Source organism: Paramisgurnus dabryanus, chromosome 10, assembly GCF_030506205.2.
Source record: "Paramisgurnus dabryanus chromosome 10, PD_genome_1.1, whole genome shotgun sequence".
Lineage (NCBI taxonomy): Eukaryota > Metazoa > Chordata > Actinopteri > Cypriniformes > Cobitidae > Paramisgurnus > Paramisgurnus dabryanus.
The window spans coordinates 13,674,202-13,690,089 of NC_133346.1; the positions used below are offsets into that span (position 1 = coordinate 13,674,202).

The following is a 15,888-nucleotide window of genomic DNA, read 5'->3' on the forward strand; positions in this document are numbered from 1 at the left end:
GGGCAACAGCGACAAGCTAAATGCCTTATAAGAAAGTCACACTGCTTACAATGCTGCTATGTGTTTCATTGTGTTTGGTAAGTAATACGAGTGATGTATCCTCGAAAATCATGTATGATTATATTAACATTTAATGTGTGTACTATAAATACAATTAAATATTAATTTAGTGTGTTTATGTTATGCTTCACTGTTACAAATAACCGCGTTGGCGATCTTTTTTGTGATTTTAATATAGTAAAAGTGTAGGAATTATGTTTTTAGCAGATTGATAGCCATTTATATAGCCATATTTTGCTACAAAAATAAAAGATAAACTGTGTTGCTGTAGTTGGTATAGATAACCACAGTTATCTTTGGGCCACAATTAACTGTTTATCTTTATTAACTGTTTTACTATATTTACATCACTCCCTAGTAAAAAAACGTTATAAACATAGTAAGCATAGTGATCAATTCACATTACAAGCTAATATTTATCTAAAATAGCTGAAAACCTATGCAAACAGATTGACAGCCCTGCTTGGTTTGGAACTGCAGAACGTTACATGAATCACGTGACCGCACGGCGGCGAGATCAAAGCGTTTCGTAACTCTGTTATTATACGACTCTGGTTTTAGCCATAAAATTTTGATGTCATATGATTTTTTATGATATTGCCCCTAATTTTTTGTTCTTTTCCTTTCTTTTTTCTCACTATTTAAGTCATGATTTAAAAATTCTATTTATTTATACTCCTCTTCTTTTTTATATTTTTATATTATTCAATCTCTACATGTAAAATGAACACATTTGCCATCGTTGTATTTAAAAATTTGTAATCAGTACAAAAATAAATCCAGAGACTCTGAATGCGATCATCTGTTCTTCACCAGTGTATTGAGGAGAGGTTGTGTTAGGCTTTTTATTGCTCATAATTTCAGAAATACTGCTTCATTATTACCTATCATTAAAAAAAGTCAAATGTACACTTAATGTGACACTGGGTATTTTAAATATAAATAAATAAAATATAAGCTTACAGTTCAATAAATCTGGTAAATTAATTTATCATTCAATTAATGTGAGCTTTAGGTTTCAGAGTTTTACTGACAGTTATCTGTTTCTGAACATCCCTGTCCTCTGGCAAACTTTCTGTAGGAACCATTTGTTGCAGAGTTCCTTGTTGTCCACTAGGTGGCACAGTGTAACTGAATTTTAATAGAGGAGCCAGAGTAATGATTGACAGATGTCAAAAATTGTCAAAATACAGCATCACTGATGGGCTATAATTAAAAAAAAGACATTTTTGAGTTTTCATTCCTACCTTTTTTTCTTGCTTTTGATTTTGTTGTTTATATTCTCTTATTATCAAAATAGTTTGTATGTAATTTAAAGGCCTCTTGTAAATATAATAAGTAAACTGCATCTGCCAAACTTAGTCAAGAACAGCACAAATTAGATTTTGTAATTTTTTAGCTAATTAATGCTTAATAGTAAAGAATTGTAGCCTGGACCAGTGGCTCTCAAACTAGGGTCCACGGCCTCGAGATGGTGCCAGGGGCCCCCAGTTTTATGTCATTTTATAAAATACATTAATTTATCATGAATTTTGTGTAATAAAACCTAAAAAAATAAGGCTTATAACCAACATCCCTACTTAGTATAATTAATATGTTTAGTTTAATTAAAATGTTACGTTTTAGAACACATTTGTGATACATTTTGGGGGGGTCGTGAAGGAATGCGCTGTACACAAGGAGGCCCGCACGTTGAAAAAGTTTGAGAACCACTGGCCTAGACTTTAGATCAAGGAGCATATTGTGTGCAAAATTATGTAACAGGGACATAAAAATGCTTTTGAATAACTTGAAACTGAAATGAAAATGAGTTCTGCTCCTGATGTTGTGTATTCACACCCCTGTGTACTGCTAAGCCTCCACCACTAGAGGTAGATGTACACACAGGGTTAAATCAGAACATTACTATTTAAGTCATATTTCACCCTTGTTCAAATCCCTTTGACCTATCCTTAGTTCACTTTCACTCCCCACACACCTTTCCATGCCAGAGAGTATGAGATAAACGCAGATGAGATTCTTGGGAGCTTATGAACCTTTACCATCTGGCTTCATCTTGTCCAAAGGGCCGCTCGAGGCCTAATCCATGAGCTCGCTCCAAACCGCATGTTTCCAGATATAGACAGCAGCCTGGTTATCAAGAAAATGGCTGGAGATGGAGCAATTACAGTCCTGTTGGTACACTATCCATAAAATTATGTCTTTCAGCACTGTCCAGATATGAAACATCCTGTGATAAGTGATAGTATCTTTGTGAATGTATAACAAAGCTTTTTCTGACAAATTAAATCAGTTATAAAGGCGTGTGTTATGTTGTAAAGTCTGTGTTTTAATTTCGGATGTAGCACCTCACGGCTTGGACACCAAATGAAAGTGCATCGTTAATACACATTTAAAAATATTTATGATAAACTAAACTATACTATAAAATAAAGCATATTTGTGGTAAATCCATTCTGAGGGCCTTCTTGTCACTCCTCGCTGTTTCTCTTAAAGGAAAAGTTCCTATTAGGCGTGCAGGGTTCCCACGGAGGGGGCGGTTCAATGGAAACAGGTTGATACTCTCTCTGTATTGATTGTGTACTGTATGTGTCATTGTGTGTGTTTGAGACAGAGAAAGAAGGGGAGGGCTGCTATAAAGGGCTGGATCCCTGCAGCTCGCTCCCATTCCTTCAGTTTTTTCAGTGGGCATGATCTGCAGGGGATATTCCAATATGATACTTCTGTTTACAGCTACATTTACTATCCTGGCGCTCTCCTCCCTGGACCAGGTGGATTGTTCAGCATATGACAAGATAGTGACACACAGTCGCATCAGGGCTAAAAAAGAAGGGTAAGAGTAAAGGTTCACCTTTGATAAGAGAATTTTGGAAAAGATGGGCGGGAACAGGGTAGATGTGCTAAATATAGTTTAAAATGTGATTATATTTATATATGAGTAGTGCTGCCTCACGATTAGTTGCGAATGTAGTCGTGAAAAATGCAGAATAATATATATATATATGTGTTAGTGCTGTGTATAATGATTATGTATATATAAATACACACACATACATGTATAATATTAAGAAAAAATATATGTATATAATAAGTAGTTATATTTATATATAATATAAATGATATATAAATATAAACATGAATATACACATGCAAATGTTTCTTAATTATATACGTGTGTGTATTTATACATAATTATTATACACAGTAAACACACATATATTATGTAGACAAAAACTTTTATTCTGCAAATGATTAGTCGCGACTTATTGTGAGGCAGCACCAATTTAAAGACATCAAATGTGAAATTATGTGCAGGGGTGCCAAAAGGGGTGTAAAATTAATTAGCTTAAGTTATTTTAACTTTATTATTTACAGCAATTCATTACTAGTCAAGATAAAAAATATTAAGTATTTGTAAATATTTAAATCCAAGTTTCTTATAAAAAATTACCAACCAGGAATTATTTACACACTGTAAAAAAATTCTAGGTTGCACTTAAATTTTTAAGTTAAATCAACTTGAATTAACAATAATTACAACTTTCTTGACTAGTGTGGAGTTGCTATAAATTATAAAAATAAAGTTGAAATAACTAAAGCTAATTCAACATTATTTTCATAATTTATAGCAACTCCTAACTAGTCAAGAAAGTAAAAATTAATTGTAATTTCAAGTTGATTAAACTTTAGTGAAAACAAGAAATTTTTATAGTGCAGTGTTGAAACGGACATTTTAAATGATGAAATTCTAAGAAATATATTTATGAATATTCATGTAACTCAAATATGCAAATTACTTACATTGATTATGTTAATGCATTTAAAAATTCAGATTTCGTTGCTTCCATTGTAGCACAAGATGTTCTTTGGATGTTGCAAAAAATGGCAAATAAAAAATGCCATATGACATGTTGATAATATAATTAGTAATGGGAATTTTTTTATTAATTTATATCATAATTTATAACAATAATTTTGATATTAAATTATTTATTCATGGGTGACTTGTTGAGTCTTGGTCATGTAACTGTGGAAAATGAATCTGCTAGATTGTTTTAGAAAAATGTCTTCCTATTCGAAAACTAATTATAGAGGTACATGGATCATTAACATAATACTACTGTATTTGTTGTTAATAAATACCATTAATTATAAAAAATAATAAACTATGCATAAATTATCCGCAAAGTGCTTCTTTTCTCTACTATTTTCAGTTTTTTTTTATTATAATTATATGGAAATATAATTACCTGTCTAACTGGACGCCTGTGGTGTGTAAGTCTGGATTTATCAACACCTCCTCCCCCTGGTCTTTTTCAGGCCCAATGTGTGCGCTTTACAACAGGTCATTGGGACTAAAAAGAAGTACTTCAGCACATGCAGAAACTGGTACAAAAAATCCATCTGCGGCAAGCCAACGTAAGTTATGCAAAACTTTTTTCTCTAAACCTCTCTGTCTGATTGGTCCAAAGGTCAGGGGTAGCTTTAAGACTACCCGGTGAAGTTAAGACTACCAGGTGATGGATCGATTAGCCTTCTTGTTGATGCTGTAGGTTGTGTTCAGGCAGGTGTCACAGGGGTGGTTGAAAGTTCATGGAGATCGGTTTTGTCTTAGGTTTGCCTTTCATCTTGTAATGCCTAATAGGAACAGAGATGGTGTACAAACAGGTACATGCACCATGAGTCACTTTGGATGAATGCATCTAGTACCCAATGCATATATGTTAATAGTTGTATAAACATTGTTACTGGGGGGGAATATTTTGACCCTTCCTAAGGGGGCTCTCGGGATATTGAAGACAAAACAGCTGGAAGCACTGCCTTAGTGTAAGATACTTGTCTATACCAATCCTTATTGTCATCTCTACGCTCTTAGCAGAATGTTATGATAGTTGTCAGGCAAGTGCATCCAACTGTACTTTTTATGACTCATAAAGCGCACCTCATGTGAAGTAAATATGTCTTGAGGTGTATTGCTTCATGCCTGGGTTCCAGTCACATCTCACCCTCACTCTCTTTCTTTTCCTCTCTTTAACGCTACACTAATTTTCTTCATGTCCCAGCACACAGAAGAATGACGTACAGTAAGGTTGTTTCTGGGCTCTGTCAGTTTGTGATGTTTTGTAGGCCTTAGGGACCGCTGACTAGCAATTGGCAGATAAAGTGTTTAAACTCGACTCAGGCTTTCCACTGGCAAAAACTACAATGTGCAGAGGGAGTAAAAAGTCAGCCCTCAGGATGTGTCTGTTTGTTGATACAAATTATTTTTTACACGTTTAACTGCTATTACTTTTACTACCTTTGCACTTCTATTATCTTCAAATGATTTGCTTGTTTTTATGCATTTCTGGATCTTAAAATCCTATTTCTCCTATTACAGTATAGGCTATTATATGAATATTTTGCATGTTTATATCTATGTTTATGTATGTTTGCTGAATATTCTTGGAGCATCTTCTTTTACAGCAGTGTGTGAGAGAAAAGCCAAAAACATTGTCAAACTTAATGGATAAATGCATCTCATTTTGCTTAATGAAAAATTATTTTGGATTCTGGAAGTAAAATGGGACTTAAAGGCGTTTCACATTGATAAGATTTGAATGCCATTTTTGAAGTGTACTCTATGTGCGTAGCACTTCGTGAATGTATGTATGTTTATGGGCGGGGCTAGAATGTGTACTGTATGTGCATATATGCATGCTCTGTAAGTGTTTTATTATGCATAGGCAAGTTTAGGGACCTAGGAGACTCAATCTGTCATGTCTAATAATCTTCAAATATTCACTGACTTTTGGAAACATATGTTTCTGTCATTACCACTATCATTAATCCTTTTTAAAAACGGCAATAATTAAGGTTGGCAGTAAGGAACTGTTCAGGGTGAAACTCTAATACAGCCTTGCTTGGACAGAGCAGGTGCGCATTGATTCATTTATCCCACCAGGGTACCAAAACAGTTTTAACAGAACTGGGTTATGCATTGCATACACACTCATGTTAGATATACAAAATGTATAATAATAATACTTGAATATACAATATATTTAAAATGCATAAGACAGATAAAACACACAATGACTACTGTAAGACGCAATCCCCGATCAATACCCGTCAAGAAGGAAAATAAAATTGCAGATTGAAAAATGGGATGGAAAAATGATCCAATACTGTAGGTGCAGTTAAGATACAGTGGAGCTAGGGGATGGAAATGGGTAATGACTACTAAGCATAGCATATGAGAACAATTGTTTTTGATGTTTGACCAGTAAAGATATGTGCGTTATGATTGGAGTTTTTCTGGTTCTTAAACTGTATGGAGTGGTTCCCCTTACAAGCCTTAGGTCTAGTCCAAGACTAAGATGCTTGTTTGAGCTGTCTTAACTAAAAACAGCTTGCAATGACATGTCTTAAAATATATCCAAACATATGTCAGTAATGCTTTGTAAGGAATGTTCGTAAAAACAACTTAAATGAGACATTTCACGAGACTTTTTTAAGATGCCAAATAAATATTTGGTGTCCCCAGAGTATGAATGTAAAGTTTTAGCTCAAAATACCATATAGATAATTTATTATAGCAAGTTTAAATTGCCACTTTGTAGGTGTGAGCAAAAATTTAACGTTTTTGTGTGTGTCCCTGTGATTAAGGGGCGGTAATATCCCGCTCTGACATCACAAGGGGAGCCAAATTTTAATGACCTATTTTGTCACATGCTTGCAGAGAATGGTTTACCAAAATTAAGTTACTGGGTTGATCTTTTTCACATTTTGTAGGTTGATAGAAGCACTGGGGACCCAATTATAGCACTTAAAGGTGACATAGAATGATTGAACGGAGTATTTATCCTTTTTCTGTGATGTGACATGTAGACAAAAAATGTTTTGTTTGGGTCTGTAATGCCTTAGAAGCTTCCTAAAAACCTCTCTCAGATAGCTCAATTAGGGTGGGGGATTTTAAACAAGTGGTTTTGCACCTATTTGGCTCCCCCTACTGGCTTAACTTGCAATCTCATTACTGATTGGCTGACTTTGCTGCCACTCAAAAAATGTAGCCAATTATTTTAAAGTGGAGGGGCAGTTAGATGCCTGTGATGTCATAAGCATCAGTTTTTCAGATTGGGCCGTTTTCTGGCTGACATTTCTAAAAGAGAAATTTCTATGAGACTGAGATTTTTAGCATGTCTAGCACTTTTTGTATGTTCGTGAATGCGGGTAGACTACCATTATTCAACAAAGACAAGGTAAAAATGGTTTTTCATTCTCTGTCCCCTTTAAAGATAAAAAAGTCAGATTGTCATGATATGTCCCCTTTAAATGTTATATATCTAAAGCCTCCTCAAGGATTATTGTAAACTCTGTCTGGGAAACGACCACTTTGAGTGCTAAATCCTCCTTACACATATTAATAGATTTAAATGATCTGTTATTTCATAACTGCCAGCCTCAGTTTACCTCAGTTCATCCTTCTTTTTAGAGAATAGGCCTAAGTCAGAATGGCAAACCCCTAAAATTTCACACGCCTCAATTGTCACGCTTTCTCTTGCCTGCATTGGAGTCTTTCTGCTGGTGGTTCTGTTCAACTGACTCAATCTGTTCCCTGTAGTAAACAAGTGAAATCACTTTAAAGTTGTTGTCTGCTGGGAGGTCCAATCAAACGATTAAAGCACACAAACTCTCCCCTGCTGGGACATGCACTGCCTGGAGTCTCTCCCTGGTTCTCCTCGACTACATTTTGGGTAGAAGAAAGGCCCAAAGCTGCCCATCTTGCTATGCCGGCCACACAGGGGAAGTCTGAGACAGCCGTGTGACTTTGGGCCTTTCACAAGGGTCCCTGTTTACCTCGTTCCTTAACTAATATTGGGAACAGCTGCAGTGTCTGTCTCTAAACCCAACTGTGGGAGACAGTGCAGGCATGATAGAGATAGAAAACATTTAATCTGTGCTATACCAGGTGCCTGTTTCACTAAAGCCAGCGAGGAAGGATATTCGTCATGGCCATGAATTAATTACACAGAGACATCTGCAGACAGCTGTTAGACAGACAATTTTTCTTTATCTGTTTATGATGCATTATAACAGCAGTTTACTTCAGATTAGACCATTTTGTCACATACTGTTGATGATTTTATTTTTACCTCAATTAAATCACGGTCTTCGATGTTGCTTCTATGCGTAAATCATATCAAATAGGAAGCAAATGGAAATTTTGTTTTCCTGAAGAAAAGGCCCAGATGTCACCTGTCACATGAAAAGAGCCAAGCTAATATTTAAAGGTGACACAAAATGCACTGAAAAAATATGTTAAATTGTTTTCTGATATCTACACAGAAGGTATGTGATTTTTAAGTGCGACAGTTATCTAGAGATGGTTTTACATGTCCATTTACAACGCTCAGATTTACCCTCAAAATGAAATGGTCTATTATTACCTTATTTGAAAGGGTCATGAATAATAATGTTGAGCTCTGCTCTGATTGGCTGTTTCTCAGAGCAGCTCTTTTGAGTAGCTCTGTGTGTGTGTGTGCAAACAGACCTTATGTTTCAGCCTGTATCAAACAAATATACAGAATTTGAGGAATAATCAATTCTGACAACATTGTAATTAATTAAATGTGCGATTTAATGTTGGGGACAAACATCTCTACCCAGTCTCACAAAATGATGTACCTATACTCACTTCATTTTTTATTCTTCTTCGTGATTCTGTCACGAATTTCCATGTTTTTTCGTGATCGTATCACGAATTTCTGTTTATGTGTCATTGTCACGTATTGGTTACTCAACTACTTTTTCCTATTTTCAAACCATTGTCGCTTCGGTTGAGGGTTAGATTTGGTGTTTGCGTTAGGGGTTGAGTTTGGGTAACTATGTCATTTTATGTAAATCTAACCATAAACTAGGGCTGGGTCACAAGCTATCGATTCGATTCCGATTCTCGATTAAATTTTCGATTCTGGTTCTCAGGTAGGTTTTTATACTCGATTCTCGATTCATCTCAATGAATATAGATTTAATACAAATACTATATTAATAAAAAAGAACAGTGAACTTTACATGAGTCTTACCTGAGACCTGTCAATGTCAAAGAGGAGCCTCTGAGAAATGGAAACCTTTGATCCATTTTGTGAACTAAACCCTTGACTTTTTTCCGCACTCCATAGCAGATAAACAAAATATGTACTGAGTTACTGTTGAAGATCATCTGTCAAAAGATCCTAGAGGCAAATGATCTCACTCTTTTTTGAGGGCTGGTTTATATTTGAGTTTTTGCCCTCTCGATGAGGCAATAATTCAGATCCTGACATTAAATGTACTACAGACAGAAACTAGTATGGTAATGTGTTTGATGGATTTTATGCAGAGGAGGTGTTTTGCCATCTTTCCATATTGTAATGTTTGACCCTGCCTGTGAAAACCCAGCTAAAGTCATTTTTTTGTGATTGACTGTTTTCGACATAAATCAATTTTAAATCAAAATGTAAGGATACAATAATCTCACAAGTACAATGTATTACCCAAAAATTGTCCCACTGGGCAGTAACCTTTATAAAGGTCCTAAAATGTGCTATTAATGTACAGATATGTATACTTTTGTTACAAATATGTGCTTTTGAGGTGCTAATATAAATGTGTACTTTACGAAAGGGGAACCAGCCCATAACTAGGGGCCATTTTTGGATAATTTTTTCTGACAGAGTTGCCTTTGAGACGTTAGCCTGGAGTTCACAGACTGGGTCGCATATCTTTATATTACGTAAATAAAAAACACAATAAATTTTTTAAATATTGAGGCACATTGAAGTAATTTATAGTGAGCAAGATGATTCTTGTGATGAAAAAAAATATAAGAAAATAATTTTTTGGATCAAACTAAATGTAAATGTCTTGTGTGTCTAACGAATCTTATTTCAAACATTATCTTTTGAATATGATGTCAATATGAGAGATTTCTGATAATGTTTAATACTTGCATTCTTCCTGTTTTATTTATACATTGCAGAAAGGTTTTGTATGAATGCTGCCCAGGTTATATGAAGCTGGACAGACTGCCTGGTTGCCCTGCAGGTTTGTGTACTTTAAATATGAGCAATTGATGCTAGCGCTATACGAGCCGCCACAGATATTAAGCTTAAATTTAGGGTCATGCTTTGATTGAAAATATCAGGTAATTCATTGACAATGTGTTTGGTGGAGGAGAACATTAGTTTTCGTTCTCCAAATAAAATTTAGGCCCATCTGGCTTTTCTAATACTTGTGGTTAATGATTCAAAGTAAGTTATGAATGTGGACTTGAAGACTTTTCATGCTTATTTCCTGTGTTTTTTGTCAGTGGCCCCTATTGACACCGTTTACGGCACCCTGGATTTGGTTGAAGCCAAGATCACCAAGGAGTATTCGGAGAAGTCCAAACTGAAGGAAGAAATCGATGGAGCTGGTACCTACACGATGTTCGCACCCAGTGATGATGCCTGGGAAATGTTAGATCCGGTGAGTCATGCTTCCGGGCTACATTATAAGTATCACTTTATATGAACGACAATGAACGAGTTAATACCAAATCTATCTAAGGAAATCGGGTGAAATGAACTCCAAACCGAATAAACTAAGGCATATATCAACATGGAGTTCTGTTATTTACATTCTCAATCCAGTGTTATGCTTTTACAGTACACTATTGTGTTGTTTGAAAGTCTTCTTTCAAATGTGCAGGCATTAAAAGAAGCTATGGTGAACCGTGGAGCCAATGAGCTTAGAAACGCTCTCACCCAGCACATGGTTAACAAACGTCTACTCACCAAAGACCTAAAGAACGATATGTCCGTGGAGTCGATGTTTAACGAACAAGGCCTCTACATTAATCATTACTCGAATGGAGTAAGTATCATGTTTCTACAAATTGCTCGCGTTTTAATGAATCTCTGATCCAAGACATTCCCTGCATCCGAAATCTCATAGTGTGACAGTACATATTGAATTAGATAAAGTATCTACTCATTGACCATTAAAACAGTACGTTCTATAGCCTATGGTATGATATGGATTTTTTGAATGAAATTCACGACACGTGGTCATCGCAATAAGTGAGCTGTTAACTTTGAACCAAAATTGCAAAAACTGTTTTCCTTGTTTTACATTTGAATAGAGCCGCATCATCGCTTTCCGAAATTTTTGAATATTCCTTCTTTTTTTATTGGGTAGCTCCTCTCCATGGGGCTCATGGGATAGTGAGTAGTCGAATGCACACTTCAAAATCTTGCCAGAAGTAGTAGGTCATTCGGGTACTTTTCGCCTACTGTTTTTCAAAATAGTTCAATTTTGGACATACTATAATAATTATAATAAATAATTCGCCTTGCATACTAAATAGAATGGAAGTAGGTGATTTCGGATGCAGCGAATCACCTCATTTTATAACTATATCTTTAAAGTCACTAAAGTGAATTGTTTCAACAGGTTGTCACTGTGAATTGTGCCAGGATCATTCATGGAAATCAGGTGGCCACTAATGGAGTCGTGCACGTCATCGATCGGGTCATCAGCGTTGTGGACAAGTCGATATTGGACGTGATAAACACCCACGATGAACTCTATACACTAAAAGTATGTGCCATTGTGACTGTGGTTTTGAACAAACATGTGAAGAGTTTGGTTCCAAAACGCAATAAATGCCATTTAAAAAAAGAGTTACCACCAAAATCATTATTAAATCAGGTCAGTATTTAAAAAGTACGCAAAATCCAATATCCGCCGTGTTATTCTATCATCTTTCCCCCCTTTTTTCCCAAACTGTGACAAACGCCAGTCCTCCTTCTCTGCAGATTGCAATAAATCCGCTCAACAAATCACAGCGCACCATTCCACGCATTGTAAACAATAAGGGCGGCGCTTTGAATACACAAGGAATCCTAGTTTTCCTCATCTATTTTGTACTCTGTGATCAACAAACAAACAAAAACAAAATAATAATTTTGATGCCATTGATAAACATGTGGTGGTTTTCTGTGGCGGGGAAGAAACGTAAGCCATCAAAATCCAATTATTTCCGTGAGAGACACTCAGCAAAGGAAAAATGCCGTCTGTTGCTTGTTCGAGCTTCTGTCATGCTAACACATTGACCCCAGGGGATCTTTTGAAAAACTTTCGATTATTTTACTAAAAGTCAACAAAAATCAAGCAGAACCAAAACATTTTACTGCTGATCGCTGTCAAAAAAAGTTTGAGTATACTAGTATACCACTAGTCAACTACATGAATATAATACAGCAAAGATGAATGCACATTAATATATTGATTCAAAAAAATAACCAGTTTTTAAAATAAATCTTTGAAAATCTAATTATGGATGATTTGAATTTTGAATGTTTTTATAACCTAAATATGCCATGTGAAAATTTGTGACAGAAAAAAATGGTTTTCATCTTGTCACTTTCTTGGTATAGAAAGCATGTGTTTACCAAAATTTGTCAAAATGGATTTATTGCGTTTTGGAACCAAACTCTACAAGTTTTGAAGGGAAAAGTGAAAGAAAATCTATAGCTCGGCTGGTAAAGCATAACGCAGTGCAGGTCAAGGTCAAGCATGCTCTGATAAAAAGTATACAGTACTGAATGGTATGTCAGTCTTTACAAATTGATTTTGTGTATCTATTTTTAGGCATCTGCAGAGACGGGTCTTCTTGAACACCTGAGCAAGCCAGGACACTACACACTGTTTGCTCCAACCAATGACGCTTTTGAGAAAGTTGACTTTGAGGTCCTAGACAGAATTATGGGAGACAACACTGTGCTTCAAGGTAGCCATCTCTAGAGCTTTTCGTCTTTCATCTTAATGCACTACATAGTCTTCGTTAATTGTCTATTGAAGTATGTACAGTATGCAAATATAGACACATGTTAAAGGTGAAAGAGAGAGAATATAATCATCTTTAAATCATAACGGTTGAAAATACTCATGGTCTCAGGTTTTGAAACACAACAAATAGTTTGAACACCAATACCAGCCGTGTCACATTCTCAGACAGTAGGCAAACATCAGACCTAACCGCAGTCACAGGGGATCCAAAATCAAGTTTCTAATGGGAAATGCTTAGACGCTGAGAAATGCTTTAGCACATCTTGCTGAAAATTTTTTACTTTTTGTGGTCGGTCAAATATATGTGGCGTATCAAACAAAAGTATGTGCATTTTTTCAGTACAGGGTCGACATAACAGAGTCTTAGTTTGAGAATAAAGGCAGGAAATAATGCCTAAAAGGGTGGTATTATTAACTCTTTCACCGCCAGCATTTTTAAAAAAAGTTGCCAGCCAGCGCCAGCGTTTTTCATGATTTTCACCAAAGTTTAATGCCTTCCAGAAAATGTTCTTCTTTAAATATATAAACATACAATATACCAAATGTAAGAACATACCCTCTGCTTTCAAACAAAAACAACCGTTTCATTCTACCTTCAGTGGTTCTTTTGTAATCAGCTTTTGAATATGAGTAGGTTTCTGCAAAAACACCACATTTTGAGCAAAAAGCAGAGATAATTCCATTTTTGTGACAGACTTTTCATAGAGATCCCATTCAGAGCGATCTTTAAAACAGACACGGACATGCAGCAGCTTGCCATAGGGCAATACTTCCGGGTTTAAAAAGTTGCGGAATAGCGGTATTGCGGAAAGACGGGGAAGCGTTTTCTCTTAATTGATGAGATATCTCGTCAATGGCGGTGAAAGAGTTAAAGATGGTAGTATTAAAGGTCCCATTCTTTCTGTTTTTTTGAAGCTTTGATTGTGTTTACAGTGCGCAATATAACATGTGTTCATGTTTCACGTGTAAAAATTTTGTATTTTCCACGCAATTTACTTAACTGTATAGCACTGTTTTCACTGTACTAAAAACGGGCTGATGTCTTCCTTGATCCTTGTGAGGTCGCGCTGGCGCTTTTCAGGACCGGAGATAGATGAGAAGTTGTGGTTTAAAAGTACATGTTTTAAAATTTTTTTGTCAAAAATGACAATCGTTTCGCAAGATAAGACCCTTATGCCTCGTTTGGGATCATTTAGAGTCCTTTGAAACTCTGTTGAGAAAAGCTGTTAAGTGTTGAGTTAAGTGTTAAGTGTTGGGTTCTATTAAAGTCCATTAAATGAGAAAAATCCTGGAATGTTTTCCTCAAAAAACATAATTTCTTCTCGACTGAACAAAGAAAGACATCAACATTTTGGATGACATGGTGGTGAGTAAATTATCTGGATTTTTTTTAAGAAAATAGACTAATCCTTTAAGGGAATTTGTCCCTAAATTTCTTACGAAAGTGGTTTGAATTTACATTAGACATTAGTTTGGTGACTGATCTGAAAGTTTCAGTATGCACGCATACACAATACTGTAACTCTACTGCTCGAACAGATCCAAAAACACAGCTGCTGAGGAAGCGATATCATAGTTGTGATGATGTAATAGTTCACCAGATTTCCTCCAGACAGGAAGATCTGGGCAGATTTCTCATTGGACTACATAACCTTCTGTGCTATTAATTGTCTGTAGTGGTCTAAGACCTGGATTTCTTCTTACCAAGATAATTATTTTTTTTATCTAAAGCTAACTCTTTCTTCATATGTTTATTTTGCTCGTTTCTTCAAGCGTTTTTGAACTACCACACCCTGAAGTCAGTCCAGTGCTCCGAAGCTATTATGGGTGGCTCCATCTATGAGACCCTCGAGGGAAGTAACATCGAGATCGGATGTGACGGAGACAGCCTTACAGTCAACGGTATCAAGATGGTGTTGAAGAAGGACATTGTCACCAACAATGGTGTCATTCATCTGATCGACCAGGTTCTTATGCCCGACTCAGGTGAACTAATAAATAAATAATAAATAATAAACATGCATGACTTGGTGCGAATAATAAAGAAAACATCCAATAAGAGTTCAGAATAAATGGGTAAACCTTCAATTGGTGACTACCACATTGAGCTCAGTGTGTCTTGTGTTCTGCTCGCAGCCAAGCAGGTGATGGAGCTTATTGGCACATCTCAGAGCGTTTTTAAAGAAATGGTGTCCGAACTTGGCCTTTCTGCCGCCATGAAGCCTAAAACTGAGTATACTATTCTTGCCCCTCTCAACGGAGCCTTCTCTGGTGAGTTTACCTGTTAGACTTTTTTATTGTGAACTTTCACCATGGGTTTTGTTTTACTTCTTTTTTTGGTCCATTAAGTAAATTTAATGGTTTATTGTTTTTTTTTCATTGTTTTAGCATTGGCTACAGGTCATATTTCTCATATTATGGGAAAATGGGTATTATCAGAAGAGGTGTGTTCAGGCATTTAAGCTAAATAAATCATTGTTTTTATTGGACTATTAGAATTTGTGGATGTTATAAAAAGTTTTTTTTTATTCTGTTAAACCATTAAACATTTGGAGTCTCCCTAAAGTTACAGTAGAAACATTTACATGCAACCAAATAATCTGTATTGATAGCTATTTTGTATTGAAACGCATTATAAAGGTAACGTTAACGGGGTCACGAGCTGTACGCATGATGTACATTCTGCAGCGTTTGTGTGTACTTTTAAAATATTAGGCTACTTAAAGCAATAAAATAGCATAGTGCTTTTTGAAAAGTGTGTTTTCATTACCTATATCTAAAAACCTCTTAAGAACAATTTTCTCCAACGCAGATTTGACTTTTATCCAGATATAAAGCTGAACTCGACGAGAGATGCTTGCTGTCCGAAGTGTGAGGTTGCCAAGTCCTCTGCTTTTTTCGAGTTTAGATTTGGGCTACTGTTTAAACTGTTTCCACCAGTTGTTTTTTTCTGCCGGTTAAAGATTAAATGATTTG

At 35.7% G+C, this 15,888-nt stretch overlaps 1 protein-coding gene across 2 annotated transcripts in view; it reads left to right on the forward strand.

Annotated features, from left to right (window-relative positions):
* The first annotated feature begins 2,713 nt into the window (after positions 1-2,713).
* Positions 2,714-15,888, forward strand: part of postna (periostin, osteoblast specific factor a) — a 32,211-nt gene continuing 19,036 nt past the window's right edge. For both annotated transcript variants that reach the window (XM_065257816.2, XM_065257817.2), the window contains exons 1-9: positions 2,714-2,893; positions 4,381-4,479; positions 10,061-10,125; positions 10,391-10,548; positions 10,771-10,935; positions 11,515-11,661; positions 12,715-12,853; positions 14,686-14,898; positions 15,049-15,183. In XM_065257816.2, coding sequence (XP_065113888.1) covers positions 2,751-2,893; positions 4,381-4,479; positions 10,061-10,125; positions 10,391-10,548; positions 10,771-10,935; positions 11,515-11,661; positions 12,715-12,853; positions 14,686-14,898; positions 15,049-15,183 — 1,264 coding nt within the window. In that variant the 5' untranslated portion in view covers positions 2,714-2,750. The remainder of the gene's footprint in view (positions 2,894-4,380; positions 4,480-10,060; positions 10,126-10,390; positions 10,549-10,770; positions 10,936-11,514; positions 11,662-12,714; positions 12,854-14,685; positions 14,899-15,048; positions 15,184-15,888) is intronic.